This window comes from Solanum dulcamara, chromosome 7, assembly GCF_947179165.1.
Source record: "Solanum dulcamara chromosome 7, daSolDulc1.2, whole genome shotgun sequence".
NCBI lineage: Eukaryota > Viridiplantae > Streptophyta > Magnoliopsida > Solanales > Solanaceae > Solanum > Solanum dulcamara.
In genome coordinates, this window is record NC_077243.1 from 50,581,917 (window position 1) to 50,598,275 (window position 16,359).

The window sequence follows — 16,359 nt, forward strand, 5'->3', positions numbered from 1 at the left end:
AAAGAAGAGAAAGATACAAGATATTTTGACATGACACTAATGGAACTACAGGACACTACGATCCTAAATAATTTGCATAGTGTTGTGATTCAACACATGACAAGGGTCATTCACTTAGATCAAAAGGATCATGTTCTTCTTTATGGGTTCTACATGGGGGTTGTATTAAAATGATTGTAGGTTAAGGTAAATTCTAAGAGCCTCATACCACTAAGGATGTTATCAGATTTATGGACCATGTTGTTATACCTAGACCAGGGGTTCTAATTTTCAATTGTAAAAATTGAGGGTTGCACTAAAAGTAAAAAATGCAGCAATTGAGTTCTTCAAAACTGCTCATAGGAATGTTATTACCTAGATTCATGCATCGTATATGATCGAATAACAAGAATTTTTGGGCATGATCAACAGTCTACAAGTTGAGCTTGATCAAGAAAGGGCCGACAATTTTGAAAGTTTAAAGGGTCTTTATCAGCTATTACTAAGAATAGTTACTTTAGATGGTGCATAATCTAAGCTAACATTTAAAAAATATGGATGAATAGAAGTTCTCCTCTAACAATATTAATGAAAAATATATAAATCTTGCAGTCCTTTGCCATCATCTTAAAAGTTAAATATCATTGTTCATGTTTTGTATAAAGAAATCCAAGTTGTTTCTACTTAATTAACTGATTTTAACAGTATCATAAGTGGTTAATAACGAGATAATTTAAAGGGAAAAAAGTCATTAATTTGAACTATATGAAAACATATCGTTACATAATTAAAAAAATAGTGATTTTCTTAAGTTATCATTACGTACTTCAAAGATACTGAATGTCTTAATAAAAGGTTTATACCTCCATTTATATAGTCGAGTTCCCCGGTCTGTCGAGTGTCGTTCCCTATGGTGTAAGCAGTAACCCTACACAAGTATTTGAAAAAATAAATATATAAAGAGTTGACTTTTATTAAAAAAATAAAAGTAATGTTATTTTAATATTTTTGATTTGATTGATCAACTTATCCTTTGTTCGTGATAAATTGATATATAAAATGTTTCTTATAAATAGATTATTATTATGAAGCCTACTTCTTAAGGATAAAATTCTTGTACATGCTCTGTCATATTCATTTTTCCTCTAATCTTTGTTATGGTCAAGACTCATTTTAGTATTATTATGTGCTAAGATGAAATTTATATAATAATGAACTTTTCCGCCTCAATAGCTAGATCTTGGTGTGAAGTTCTTCCTAGATCGTAACAACAGCCCTTTACTAACCATCCAAGCACACCATCAGATTACCTAATCTCATTGGACCTCACAATTATTACGTATATTCTATGATCTTCATTATCTTACACAAAACTACATATGATAATCATTCTGATTAGCGCTTAAATATTCTATACCTGAGATTTGATGAATAAAGATTAACCTTAACTAATTTGATGTATAAAAATAAACCTTCATCAAGTATTCTAAAAAAAGACTTATCATTTATAGAAATTTTAAATTAATTAAAAATAAGGATTTTTTGTAACCAAATGCACATGTATACGTACCCTATTGTTGGTGTAACAATTACATCTGCCTTGCTAAATATTTTTTTGTGAAACTGCAGTTGCCGATTTCTGAAAATGAAATAGAAATAAATGAGCGTCTGATTTTATCAGAAAAGAAGCAACACTTGATTTATCTAATGATTGCATGATACCTCATGTAGTGTGGTCACTAATGCAACCAGTATGAAAATAACTGATTGTAACTAATGTAACATATAATATATTACTTAAAAATTAGATATCCACATTGTGAACAAAGAAAAATTAGCAAATAGAAAAATTAAAAATATCCCTAGTATAAAAGTTAAATTATTAAAATATTCTTTCTACCAATTTTTAGTTTAATAAATAAATAAAACCTTGAAAGGAATTCCCACTTTTCATATTGTTCTGAAAAACCTATTTCTATTGTCATCTAAACAAAGAGAACGTTGCTCCATCCAAAAGTTACAATAGTTTATTTTCGTTTTCTCTTAAAATCAAATACCTCATGATATTTTCTCTCTAATCTTCCATCTTCTTTGTTATTCACATGTTTTATGTCTTATTGTTCTTTTATCATCTCTTTCCTTCATCAATGTACTTTTATATTTAAAGTGCCACCTCTTTCCTTAGTCATTTTTTTACACTATTTTCCTTTTGCACTTGATTGTTATAGTTTCGGCCCTGCTACTATTTTGTTCATCTTATTCATCTCCGATTATGTAACACCCCATACTATTTTAAATTAGATCGATCCCGAAGTGTCAAGAGAAAAGTTGAATTATTTTTATTTTAAAGAATAGTTTGAGAATAACTAAAAGGAAAAAAGTGAAAAGTGGTGTTCAATTTATGTCCTAAACTTTTTTTCTTAATGGGTGTTCAATGCCTCAACAATTAACTTATTTTGAAATGAAAGGAGTATACTAACTACAATTAGGTAGAAAGTTTGAAAAAAAAAAGGAGATAACTTAAAGTATAGGAAATGGCTCACACGAGTCCTTTTGGTGGGATAGTTGTACCCCCCAACAACACCACAATTCAAAAAAACTACAAAGTTGGGGACGTGCTACAAAATAACTCATGGAATATTGAAATATTTCTTTGGAATTGCTGAAACATATTAGACTTTTGATTGAAGGTACCTACTAAGTTAGCCAGATGTCAAGGCTGTTAGGACTTCTTTTAATTCTATTGGAATAATTCTGTTAGAGTTTGTTGGAGGTAACACGTGATTGTGATGAAAGTTAGTTGGATGAAAGTCAATCTACATACTCTATATATAGAGGCATTTTGTGTACTGATTTAGTATTGAATTGTAATGTGATTTCCGGTAAAGGTAGAATGTAACTTCTTCAATAGATCAAAGAAATCACCAATTTAGCCTCTCTGTAGTAGATATTACAAAGTTATTATGGTATCAGAGCACTGATTAAAGGACCAATTGTAGGTTGAAGTTTTCATTAGAAGTAGATCCACAAAAATATCACAATCATCTCTTCATTTACAAGCATCAAATACTCCTAATGTTGCCTTGATTCCTATGAAACTCACAGGTCCATAGAATAATGGAGTGTGAAGAAGATCGATGCGTTTAGCATTTCTAGTCTAAAATAAACTATGATTTGTTGATGGCACATGTGCTAAGAGCTTGTATGAGAGAGACTTAGCAATTAGATGGGAGAGATGTGATGTGGTTGTATTGTCGTGGATTAGTGCAGCAATGAAATCAAAATTAATGACTAGCATCATGTACGCATCAAATTCAAAGAAGATCTGGAGTGATATCAAGCAGCAATTTGATAAATTAAATATGACTAGAATTTTTCATCTATGATAGGAGATCAGTATGTTGAATCAAGGAACATATACTATAACATCCCTATTACTTTAAAATGAGGGATCTATGAGATGAGATGGATGTGATGGTACCCTTCCATTTCTGTGATAGTGTGGAGTCAAGCTTCATGTTGAACATGTTAAACAACAGAGACTATTGCAATTTCTGATAGGAATGAATGAAAGCTATGCACAAGTAAGGAGTTCTGTTTTACTTGGCTCAATAGTTCGTGGGTGGAAATTTAGAGGAAATGCGGATATTTTAAGGAGGAAAGGAATCTCTTACAATGTTGAAAGAAATAATCAGCCGCACAATTTCCAAACTCAGACTCACAACTTTCAAGATAGGAAGTCTCAAAATCAAAATTCACGAGGAAAGAGGTTGGGTCTGATTTGTGAACACTATGACTACAAAGGCCATACCAAAGACAATTATCATAGAATTGTAGGTTTTCCTGCTTATTTCAAGAGTAGGAGGAAAATGTCTTCAAATGAGGCTATTATGCCTCAAGTCAACCTTTCAACAGTTGATTCAATAAGCTCAGAAAAGGTAGAAGACTCAGGATCTCAGTACTTTTTCTTAGGAGGTTACTTCACAAGAAAGAAGTATGACCAAGTGCTCAAGATGATGGCTCTTCCTCCACCAATAGAAACTTGCAAGGATAATGCTACAACACGTATACATGCTTTAACTAGTAGTGTTAGTGGTAATACAATCAGGTGGATTATTGATTCTGGAGCTACACACCATATAACATACTGTGAGAGTATTCTAAATGAGAGTAGAAAGTTATCAAAATCACACCATAATAAAGTGCAGGTGCTAACAGGAAATAAAATTCATATAAAACATGTTGGGAATGCAGTGATTCTGGGAAATTACAAACTAAATAATGTTCTACATGTACCAGACTTTAGATTAAATTTATCGTTAGTTTCTAAACTGATTAAGGACCTGAATTGCAGGTGTCCTTTTATCTTAATTTGTTTGTAATGCAGGCTCTCTTTACTGGAGAGGTGATATGGATTGAAAAGGAAGAAGAAGGTTTATACATTCTAAAGCATAAAGTAAAACCAATGGTTGGAGTAGTCCTTAGAGACAAGCAGTCATCAGAACAAAAATTATGGCACTTTAGGTTGGAACATTTGTCTGTAAAAGTAGTTAAGCATGTATCCCTTTTTAAGAATAATATTGATAAAATAGTGCAAGAAGATTGTGTGATCTACCCTTTAGCCAATGTAGACTTGAATTTCCTTCTAGTATTACTAAAACTTCTAAAATGCTTCATCTTGTACATTTAGATGTTTGGGGACCTCATAAGCATCCCAATTATGATAGAAAATATTATTTCCTGACTATAGTTGATGATTTAGTAGATTCACATAGATTTCTCTATTGCAATCTAAGAAGGATATGATGGTTGTATTGAAAAGTTTTATGTCCATGATCTGTAATCAGTTTGATTGTGCAATAAAAATTTTGAGATCTGATAATGGTAATGAGTTTTTCAATAGTCAAGTTATTGAACTACTATCATCTTTAGGAATTATACATCAAAATAGTTGTCCTTACACACCACAACAAAATGGTGTTATTGAAAAGAAATACATATAGGAAGAGCATTGAAGTAACAATCTCATATTTCTAGTAGATTTTGGAATGATTGTGTGCAAACAATAATATATTTGATCAACACATTGCCTACAACAATGTTGGATGGGAAATATTCTTATGAGTTGTTATTTGGAAAATTCCCTAGACTGGAACACATAGGCTTTTTGGTTGCTTATGTTTTGCTAATACATTGCCCAGAGATGACAAGTTTGAGGCTAGAGCACAGAGAGTTGTTTTGTTGGTTTCTCTACTACACAAAAAGGATATAAATTATATGACTTGGATAACAGAATAGTGTTCATCAGCAAGGATGTTGTTTTAAGAGAATGAAGTATTTCATTTTAAGGTTATGCAGTCACATGATGAAGGCCATTACCCAATACTCCCACCTTTTATAGAATATGCATATAGTGCTAACACGCAAGAACAAGATCCATCTGTTATGGACTCCTTATTCCACCCACCAGATATGAGTCATGTAGAGTCCACTACTTCACATTCTCCATCTGTTGCAGACTCCATTCAGATCGTGCTGTTAATTTAGAAGTGCCTCATGATGAGGCTTTAGTACCTGATAAACCAAAGCCAGTTCTTGAAGATCGCATCCATCCACCTAAGGTGACACATGGTGATGTTGGTCCTAGGAAAACCAGTAGAACAAGCAAGCCTCATGTGTGAATCAAGGACTATGTTGTGCCCAAGAAATCCAGTACCCATTTCATTTCTAACCATGTTTGTTATGATAATGTGTCCACGGGTTATTAGACATACTTACATGCTTTTTTTTAGCAACTTTAGAGCCTCAATCCTACCATGAGACATCTCAATACAAGCAATGGATTGGTGCCATGCAGCAGGAAATACAAGCTTTGGAAGATAACGATACTTGGGCCATTGTTGACTTACCACCTGGTGAGATGGAAATTGGTTCAAAATAGGTATATACGATTAAGTATAAGTCCAATGGTGAGGTGGATATATACAAAACTAGATTGGGTGCTAAAAGGTACTTTCAAAGGAAAGGCTTTGATTATCGTGATACTTTTTCCCCAGTTGCCAAAATGGTTACCATCAGAAATATTCTCAGCCTAGCAGTTTCACATGGTTAGGAACTTTCTCCAATGGATGTCAATAATTCTTTTTTACAAGGTGATTACTTGAAGACATTTATATGGTTCTTTCTCTTGGATTCTAAGGAAAAGGGGAGATTAAGGTGTGCAAGATGAAGAAATCATTATATGGCCTCAAGAAGGCATCTAGACAATGGAATATTAAGATTACTGAAGCTTTGTTGGCAGCAGGTTACACTCAAAGAGCTCATGATCATTCTTTGTTCATAAAAAATGATGAAAATGATTTATTAGTAATTTTAGTGTATGTGGATGATCTCTTGATCACTGGAAATAGCTTTCACATGATTCAAGAGTCTAAAGACACATTGCATCAATATTTTAAAATGAAAGACTTGGGAAATTTCAGATATTTCTTAGGAATAGAAGTTTTGAAGTCAAAAGATGGGATATTGTTGAATCAAAGAAAGTGAGCTTTGCAACTTATTTCTAAAGCTGACTTAAGTGGAGAAAAAACTGTAAGCACTCCCTTGGAATTCAATCACAAGTTGACTAGTATGTAATTTGACCAACACTTTGGTAATTCTACTGATTCAAAATTGGGCGATGTCACAACATATCAAAGACTGATTGGTAAATTATTGTAGTTAACAATTACTAGGCCTGACATTTGTTTTAGTGTGAAAGTTTTGAGTAAATTCATGCAACATCCTAAGGCCTCACACTGGGAGGCTGCAGTTAGGGTTGTGAAATATGTCAAAAGATCCCCATGGCTTGGGGTACAACTTAAAAGAGAAACTGGTTATACTGAGCTCACGGGATATTGTGACTCAGAATGGACTTCATGTCCTAATACACGAAGTTCAGTCACTGGATATATGGTAAAACTTGGAGATTCTTTGATCTCCTGGAAATCAAAGAAGCAACAAAAAATTAGTAAAAGTTCTTCTGAAGCAGAATACAGAAGTTTAGAAGCTCTTGTTGCAAAGTTTGTATGATTAGCAAGGCAACTTAAAGAATTGCACTTCCCTGCTACCACTCCAACCTTGGTGTTTACAGATAATAAATCAAATATTCAAATAGCTGAGAATCTAATCTTTCGTGAATGTACAAAGCACATAAATATTGATTGTCATTTCATTTGAGAAAGGGTGAAATCCAACTTCATTAGTCCTCAGTACCTGTGTTCCAACATGCAACTTGCTGACATCCTTATTAAAGGGTTGGGTGCTAATCAACATCATCTTCTCTTAACCAAACTTGGTGTTTTAGATATCGTCCATCCTTCGATTTGAGGGGGTGTATTGAGTTAGCCAGCTGTCAAGACTATTAGGACTTCTTTTAATTCTGTTAGACTAATTCTGTAAGAGGTTATTAGAGGTAACACGTGATTATGATGAAAGTAAGTTGGATAAGAGTCAACCTACATCCTTTATATATAGATGCATTTTGTGTATTGATGTAGTAGTGAATCGTAATGTGATTTACATTTTATCTAGAATGTAGCCTCTTCAATAGTTAAAAGAAATCACCAATTTTGTTATCTCTATAGTAGATATTACAAAGTTATCAGTACCTTTGTAGACACAAATGAATGGGAGGACACCTTAGTGTAGACTCATAATCCATTTGGATAGTTCTCAACTAATCAAGCTATATCAAGTGATCGTAAATAACTCTAAAAACCGCAACATGGACAGCCCAGACTAAATTTAGATCTAAAAAAAGTGCCCCATCAAAACTAAATTCTTGCTCTGGATTAGTGGGGGCAAATGGGTGGATTGAGTTAAATTTGGACCGATTGAAAATGGATAAGCATTCAACCCGCTCATATTTCATATGGCTAAAAATTGAGTTGACGAGAACCGTTCAGGGCATCAAGATCTATCTAGATGAAGAGATACTTGGTGAAATTCTTGTGGTGCCTACAGAGGAGATCATGTCAGTTGAGAAGTCCTCTTTGCCGCCTCAATTTATCAAAGAGATTCGAAAGGTGTCTGGTTTAAACTGTGCTGGGGTATTGAAAAAATTTATAAAAGGGGAATTTCAACTGTTGTTCGAATTTGTGAACAAGGTCCTACTGCCACGCTTCGAGAAGCATATTGTTGCCTTAACAATGATCCTGTTCTTAATGGAGGTTCTAATCAAATTAGAGGCAGGCAGTCTTCCAGAATTCATGCTTAAGAATATTTACAAGATCATAACTTTCAAATATAGACGACACGGACTGGCATATGCCTATCTCCTAAATAGAGTCTTTGCCCATTACAAGATCAAATTAAGCATAAGGATGGCAAGGAAAATTAACAATCCTTCTCACTCACCACTCTCATTAGGTGTGAATGTGTTGAAGGTAATACAGGTAATAAGAAAAAAATTGAAGTGTCAAACCTTCTCGAACAACAAGAGAAGTTTAAGGCAGATCTAGAAGAGATGACGATTGCAATGGCACAGCGTGATGTCGAGATAGCTCGATTGAAGGCCACCTTGCAACAAGGCGTGACTCAGGGACTTGATACTAATGAGACTCTTTAGAAAGGAAAATATTGATTTGAAGGCATAAGTTGATGCCTTAACTGCTAAAAATAAGAGATTCACCGATAAAGTGAAGGACCTAACCAAAAAATTGTTGAATGCTCATTCGGCTGAAAATGAGTGCATGACTTTGGTCCTTCGTTCCCTAGCCCCTCAGTCTCCCTCTTCCTAAGTCCTGTTGTGTTTTTGTCCCCTTCCCTCCCTTTAGTGAATCTTCTATCCACAGTTGGCAGTGTTTATTATGGTTCTCCTCTCTATTTTTTTGCAGTGTTTATGATATACATCTTTTTTTTAATTATTAATGGACTTATCTTGTGTCTACTATAACTCTTTTTTTTCTTGTTTATTTGTGTTAGTGTTGTTCCAGTGGCCATGGATTTACCTAGATTGCATGTTATCTTGCCTGGTTTATTGTTATTACTTTTTTATAATGTCAAAAAGGGGAAGATGTATTGATAACAAGTGAGCTAGTTTAGATCAAGGGATCTAGTCCTTTTGACAGGGGGAGAATGTTGATAGGGGGAATTTACAAGCAGAAGATATGAGAGACAGGAGGAATAGTTTGTTATTATCAAAAAGGGGGAAAATATTGTATTTTGGATTTTGATGAATTAATAAACTATAGAGTAAAGGGGCCTAGTCAAAGAACCTAATCTTCAGAGTTCTCTTCTTAAAGTACAAGTCAATAGTGTTCAGCTGTAGAGCTACAGACACTGTAGTGGTTGGTTCGCACTGTAGCGTAGGCGCGAAAAGGACAGTAGTCCTCGACCAATGGTGTATGACTAGGTATTTTGTCTCACTTATACAAAGAGCATATTGACAAGATACAACCTAGTTTTTGCAATCAAGAATATTCAAAAATATAAAAGTCATTCTCGAACAACTCTCATACACAGCGAGGGATCTGATCAAATGTTGCAACGTTCTTAGTGATTATTTGAGTTTAGTTTCTTATGCTCTCATATTACAATATCTATTTCTATGCTATAAATGATTATAAATCGCTTCAGTTATACCACTGTGAGTTGAGTTTATGGCTAGAGTTAGCCGGATTGTGCGGTTGAAGTCTATATTAACTTAAGGTAGTTGATATTGTGGCCAATAGGGTTATTGCTTTGTGTCTTGTAATAGAGGTGTTATAAGGTGTGTAGGATTAAGAGTTTAATCCATCGTAAGTATTCGACTCTGAATTTACGAGTTTCTTGAAGTTAATGGAATTTTGAGAAATCCCGTGTGACAGGTCATGATTTTTTTCCCTCCTTGAGCAAGTAGATTTTCACGTAAATATTTGTGTTCATATTTTAAGCATTTTCTTAAACACTTCTGCTTCTAGTCAAGTTAGTCTCTTGACTTGTGGTGGACTTATACATGCCAACACTATAAAAGTGGATGGGTGAAGCAACCTGTATATTTTGTCTATATGATACCCTTCGTCGATTACTTTAGTGATAATTGCATATATATGCACAATCAACCCATTTTTAATCAGAGGCAAGGTCTAATTCTCCTTTTTTGTGAGATAATAATATATCACAGTCAGTCTTACACTGAAAAAATCCATTAAAAGATGATCAAATACTCTTCAAAAGTTGAACATATCTGTATCCTTTCACAGAATACTATTCTTATATAGTTTTTGTAAAATTTTATAAACCTACATTTCAATAAATATGCGATAAGAATGAATAACCTTAGTGATAAGCTTTTCCTTAAACATTAATGTACAAAATTTTAAGAATACTTTCGAATTAAAACTAACAATCATAATGATAATGCAAATTCCCATCACCCTTCTTCTAACTTGTTCATAAATGTGATAAATGTAAATAAGACCAAGACCAAAAACTAAAGATATCATATATAATGCGATAGACATACAAATTAAAACTTATCAAGAAGAGTAAATAAAGGAATTCTCAATTTGTGCTTACCTAATTCTTTGAGCATTCAAATACTCCTGGCTACTAAAAGAACCATATACAGAAAGTGCAATTCTAGCATCCCATCCTAGTTCTTCTTTATTCCTATGTCAATATTCAAAATAAATTATTATAAGTATATAATTTAGGAGAAGAGTAATATAATTCATGGAACAGAAAATCAAGTATATGGTTTCAAATTCAATTTCAAAATTTTGATATGTATGCATATCATTGAGATACAAAGAAATAAAACTTACAGCTTTTCTAGTTGAGGAGCAATTGAAGTAGTGCATTCAGATCCAATTGTCACATAATGTGCCAAGCGCATAACCTCTATCTCTGGGATTGTAACTTGTATGGTCTTCAAAATAAAAATTAAAAGATAAAAAAGAATGTTAAAGAGGATTAAAAAGATGCTTCCTTGTTAATACTTTAGTACTAGTGAGCTATTTCTAATTGCCTTTAATTTGCAAGTGTCATATCAGTCCTTGTAAGAAGTTTAGCTTCATATTGTTTGAAGAAAAAAGGATATGATTGAATTACCTCCCATCCATAATTGTGGTGCAATTTTGCTAAAGCTCGAGAACAACAAACTCTTATTTCATCGCTGCAGTCATTAAACCACTAAAGAAAAAAGAAGTCAAGTTTGACTCACTTGATGAGTAATAGAAAAAGGAATAAAAATAAACAAACCTCCTCATATTTGGCTAATCTGATATTAGGTATAGGCTTTGGTGACTTGAGCAGAGGGAAACATGGTTTTGGCTGGTATATAAGAAAGGAACTCCAAACAGTTATAAATATATATAATTACTTTAGAATGATTACGGCTAATAGGCGAAACAAAGAATATAAAAAAATAAAAAATTCAAAAAATAAAAGGCAAATGTCTCATTTTTTACCTGACCGGTTTCAGAATGATGTGATGATTTGGGTCCACTTATAGCTGCATAACTGGAAATTAATTAATGTAAGTCAATTTAATTAGCTTTGCACATTCTAAATTAAATTTGATTTTTTTAAAAAAAAAAAAAAAAATTTAAAGCTACTAACACTAGAAGTGCATCTTCAACTGTACCAGCCAGTATCCCTACCATTCCAACTGTCCAATTCAGAGGAAGAACACTGACAAACAAGAGAGGTTATAATCTGAAATAAAATAAATAAACAGATTTCTGCAAAATCTCTCATAATGCTGATGTATATATGTTCTGGAGTTACACAAGTGCACTGAAAGCTTTAGGTTTTATGTATAAAGTAAGTTAGTATAAGAAGATTTAAACAAGTACATACCCAGAGTGTGATACACGTCCAAAGCTTGGCTTAAAACCAACAACTCCACAGAGAGCAGCAGGCATTCTTACAGAACCTAAACTTATTCAAAAAAGATTAATAATAAGGCATGCTAATCAAGTGAACATTTAATTAAGAGTAAATCTCACTTGTCTCTACGTATCAATTTGAATGGTTCAAATTTTGGTCTATTTAATGCATATGTTTACATTAAGCTTTAAACACTAATTAATTGGTTTGAATAGGTAATAATTATAAATATCTTAAATGGATGATGGTGTGTAAGGCGTTGTGATCACGAGGATGATTCCGCAATCGCATAGAGGAACTGCGTGGGTTGTACATCGCGATCCCAAAGGAACAAGTTATAGGGGGGCCGCAATTGCGAAAGCCTTGAACATGATCATGAAGAAGGATCCCTTGGTGAATATAGTTTTCCCTAAATCATGATTAGACATTTTAACATATTTTGAGCTTTGGCCTCGGATTAGAGTGATTTTTGAGATTCATCGTGTGGTAAGAATCTAACCTCCCTTTTAGTAATTATTCATGCATTCTTACGGACTTTAATCATTTAATTCTTGTTTTGGATTGTAAAATTAGGGATTTAAATCTCAAAGTTAAGATAAGGAAACTGAATATTTGGAGGTCAGTTAGTAATCACGTCTGGGTGAATTTTGAGATTTGAGACTTCTAGCTTATGGGCAAATCAATTTTGAAAGAAAATTTTAGTTTGGAGGTCAGTTTGTGATCAAAGTTAACTTTTATTTTTTTTAATTGTTTATTTTACTTTTGTCAGGCTCTTTTTTAATTTTGATTTACATTTATGATACTAACCATTTTGGCAACCTACCTAATGTTATTTTCCCAAAAAATTAATAAGTGGCCAAAAAGCTAAAAAGAGGAAGAAAGAAGATTGAATTTCGGTCGAGAGATTGTGTTTGGGTTCAATTTTCTCAAGCAAGGGGAAGAACAAGTTGATGCCTAAAGGAGATGGACCTTTCCAAATCCTCACAAAAATCGGTGATAATGCATGAAAAGTTAATTTGTTGTTCAATGTTCAAAATTTTTTAAATGACTTCTTTTTGATGCAGTAGGTGAACCCATGAATTCAAGAACCAATTCTCTTCAAAAGAGAAGGAGCCATTAATTTTTATTTTACTTTTTCGAAGGTTCCCTCGTAAAGGAGATTAATAGATAAATAAAAGGAGTATGGAAGGAGTGTAACCTAACCTAACCTTTTTGAGAATTACAATAGTAGGAGGGCACATTCTTAGCCTCTAACTTATCAAAAAAAAAGGCAAAGAAAAAGGAGGGTGGTTTTTCCTTGCGCTTACAAAATATTTCTAGAATCCTTTTAACTATAGTTAGAAGTAACCAAACAAAATTCAGTCACGATTGGATATGAAGTTACCCTTCTTCACTCAAATTCTAATGTTGAGTTTGTCAACTATACCATTCTTCAAAGTGAATGTTACCTTAGAAAGAAGATTTATAGCTTCGGTGAAAAAGATAGTTGTTTCGCAATGTTCATCCATATTTGCAAGCAAATCAGTCATAGTGTTACCTCATTTGAAGGTGTGAGTGAAAGAGAAATGACCAAGTGAACTCTAGACCATTAATTTTCTAGATAAATGTTAATAAAAAATCAAAGAGAAGCAAGAAAAATCCAAAGTGAAGCACAAGGTTTGAGAGAAGAAGAAAACAAGCAAGAAATTATAAATTATTCACAGCCTCAAAGATTTGAAACAACATCATGTTATTTACCATTGTTAGAAACGAAAATAATTAGGTATCATGCAGAAGCTAACAAAGCAAACCTCGAAAGATCATGAGTAAGAAGTCAAACGAAATATATACTAAAAGAGACACAAATATTTAACGTGGTTCGGTCAATCGACCTACTTCCACAAGAGGAGATGAACAATTCATTATAAACATGAGAGTACAAAATATCGAGGGAAATAACCTCACACAATTCACTCGGAATACAAAGAGGTTCACACAAGTGTTAACGTAACACTTGTGTCTCACCGTTTCTCCCCCTACTCAAAACTCTCAAAGACCCTAGGACTACATTGTGAATGTTATCATGTTAAAAGGAATGAGCATATATTTATAGAGTCGTAAATATTTTCCTACGAGAAAAAGAACTAGTCAAATGTGGAGACTTTATGTTTTCCTTTTAAGAAAAGGAAAACCAAATTATACTAGGAAAGTCAGGAAAAACACCCAACAATTCTACCACTTGGCCTAAATTTCTAACAAAATAAAATTTGTTTCACCTTCTTCACATAATCTTCAACGTTGAATCTCCTTTTTTGAAATTTCTCCAATAAAATATTCTTCAGTACTGGCAAATAGGTTGCGCTAGAATTGAACCCGCCAAGATGAACACCCATTTTTATAATGTTGATCTAATACCACTTGTTAGGAACGAATATAATTAGGTGTCATGCGAAAGCTAGCAAAACAAACCTCGAAAGCCCATGAGTAAGAAGACAAACGAGAAATATACTATAAGAGATACAAATATTTAACGTGATTCGGTCAACCGACCTATATCCATAAAAGGACATGAGCATTCACAATGTAGTCCTAGGAGCTTTGAGAGAAGAAAGGAGAAAGGGGTGTTTTCTGCAACAGTTCTTCCTCTCCAACCAACAATCTTCAAATTGTGTTTCCCGATTCGTTAATTGTTGTATTGGACTGAACTTTTTACTGAGTGTTCCTAACACCTTGGTAGTTAATTTTAACAATGGATAGTGTTGCCTCATTTGAAGGTGTGAGTGAAAGAGAAATGATCAAGTGAACTCAAGACCATTAATTTGCCAGATGAATATTAATGAAGAATCAAAGAGAAGCCTAGAAAATCCAAAGTGAAGTACAAGGTTCTAGTTAGAAGGATTCTAGAAATTTTTATTGATTATTCCTATCGACAAATCCTTGATAGACAACCAAGTCTCTGATACCACTTGTTATGACGAAAGGATACAAACACAAACACAAAAATATAGAAAATAAAGAATATCAAATAATGTGGAGAAATCCTTCAAATCGAAGGTAACAACCACGGGATCGTCGAGATCCAAATTTCTCCACTATAACAATAAAAAGGTTACAAATATTCTCTTAAATGGCTACACAACAATTATCAAATAAGGAGAAGCAATAGCTACACCAACAAGAGTAAATAGAAAGAAAAAGACCCAAAATAGAGCTACTGATTGAGACCTAAAATGGGATATTTCTAACCTCCAAATATGATCTTTATCGTTCAAATCAAATTCCAAGGTGTTAGAAAAACTGAGTAAAACTTTCGGTCCGATCTAACGGTTAACGAATCAAAAAACATAATTTGAAGGTTGCTGGTTGGAGAAAAAAATTATTGCGGAAAATACCATTTTCTTTTCTTTTCTCTTCTCTCTTGTTGAAAGCTCTCTCAAAAACCTCTCTTATGTGCTAATATCTTTCAAAGACTAATAATAATGAGAAATTGAATAGTTTTCTCAAATCATCCTATTTATAGAATGGTACTTTTTCCTCAAATCAAAACCAACTCCAAATAAGACTAAAATTTCATTTTTTTTTCAAATAGGATTGGGAACCAAAAAAAAAAGAGAATTATTCCAATTCTTTTCCAAATAGGATTAGGCCATGGGCCTGTGGTTGGAACATGGATCATAGCTCAACAAACTCCCCCTCCAGGCAAGGGGCTAAATGGACTTCAAGAGGAGGAACTCTTTAGGGTGATTGAGACCTAATTATTTTCATTCCTAACAACCACCCTAAAGAGAAACCATGAACCACACCTCCTAATTCCGGAATTAATAAAGCTTAGGCTATTTTTATGTAATTTTGGATTTATTTTTAACGTTAGAAATATTGATCAGTGTGTCAATTTGTTTGTTGTCTTTTTGACTTGGTACCAAGTTTAAGAAAGTAAAAAAGATTTTTGAATTTTGTTATCTAATTAAAGATATGCAAATTTCGTGGTTTTAAATATGTCGTGTGAAAAATTGGAATTAAAAAGTTATAAAAAAAAAGAGACATTCTTTTTCAAATAAACCAAAAAGATAGTAAGAGCAAACAAATTGAAAGAGGGAATATTTTAAGCAAGGCTATTTCCTTGTTGGTTGTCAAACATCCATTGGTGCTTGCTAGAGGATTCATGCCCCAAGTAGCTTAAGTACATGTTGATTTCCATATTTAGGAAGTAAATGAATAGTTAAAATTTTATACCTAATTGAATTAATTATTTTTAGCCTTCATATATTTTTTTAATTTTTTTTGACAACTTTCACATAAGATACATTCAGTTTTAAATTTATTAAAATATTACATGCTAAATATATTATAATGAAATTATGTTTAAACCGTACATATTTCACAAATATAACATGTATCTTCACATGTTATTTATTTAAATTCTGCATAACCATGATATATTTCTGGTATAAATTTCTAATAATCATATTCATCCATATACTTATAATAAGATTAGACTATGCTTGTTGTACTGTAAACATTTCAGAAAATATGTCACATACATCTTTT

General features: G+C 32.9%; 1 protein-coding gene across 5 annotated transcripts in view; it reads right to left on the reverse strand.

Annotated features, from left to right (window-relative positions):
* LOC129894134 (fatty acid amide hydrolase-like) overlaps window positions 1-16,359 on the reverse strand; it is a 76,455-nt gene that overhangs the window by 26,417 nt on the left and 33,679 nt on the right. For all 5 annotated transcript variants that reach the window (XM_055969669.1, XM_055969673.1, XM_055969671.1 and 2 more), the window contains 9 exons: window positions 11,803-11,878; window positions 11,563-11,634; window positions 11,412-11,463; window positions 11,203-11,274; window positions 11,053-11,133; window positions 10,767-10,870; window positions 10,519-10,611; window positions 1,550-1,618; window positions 843-907 (listed from right to left, as the gene is read on the reverse strand). In XM_055969669.1, the coding sequence (XP_055825644.1) occupies window positions 843-907; window positions 1,550-1,618; window positions 10,519-10,611; window positions 10,767-10,870; window positions 11,053-11,133; window positions 11,203-11,274; window positions 11,412-11,463; window positions 11,563-11,634; window positions 11,803-11,878 (684 nt within the window). The remainder of the gene's footprint in view (window positions 1-842; window positions 908-1,549; window positions 1,619-10,518; window positions 10,612-10,766; window positions 10,871-11,052; window positions 11,134-11,202; window positions 11,275-11,411; window positions 11,464-11,562; window positions 11,635-11,802; window positions 11,879-16,359) is intronic.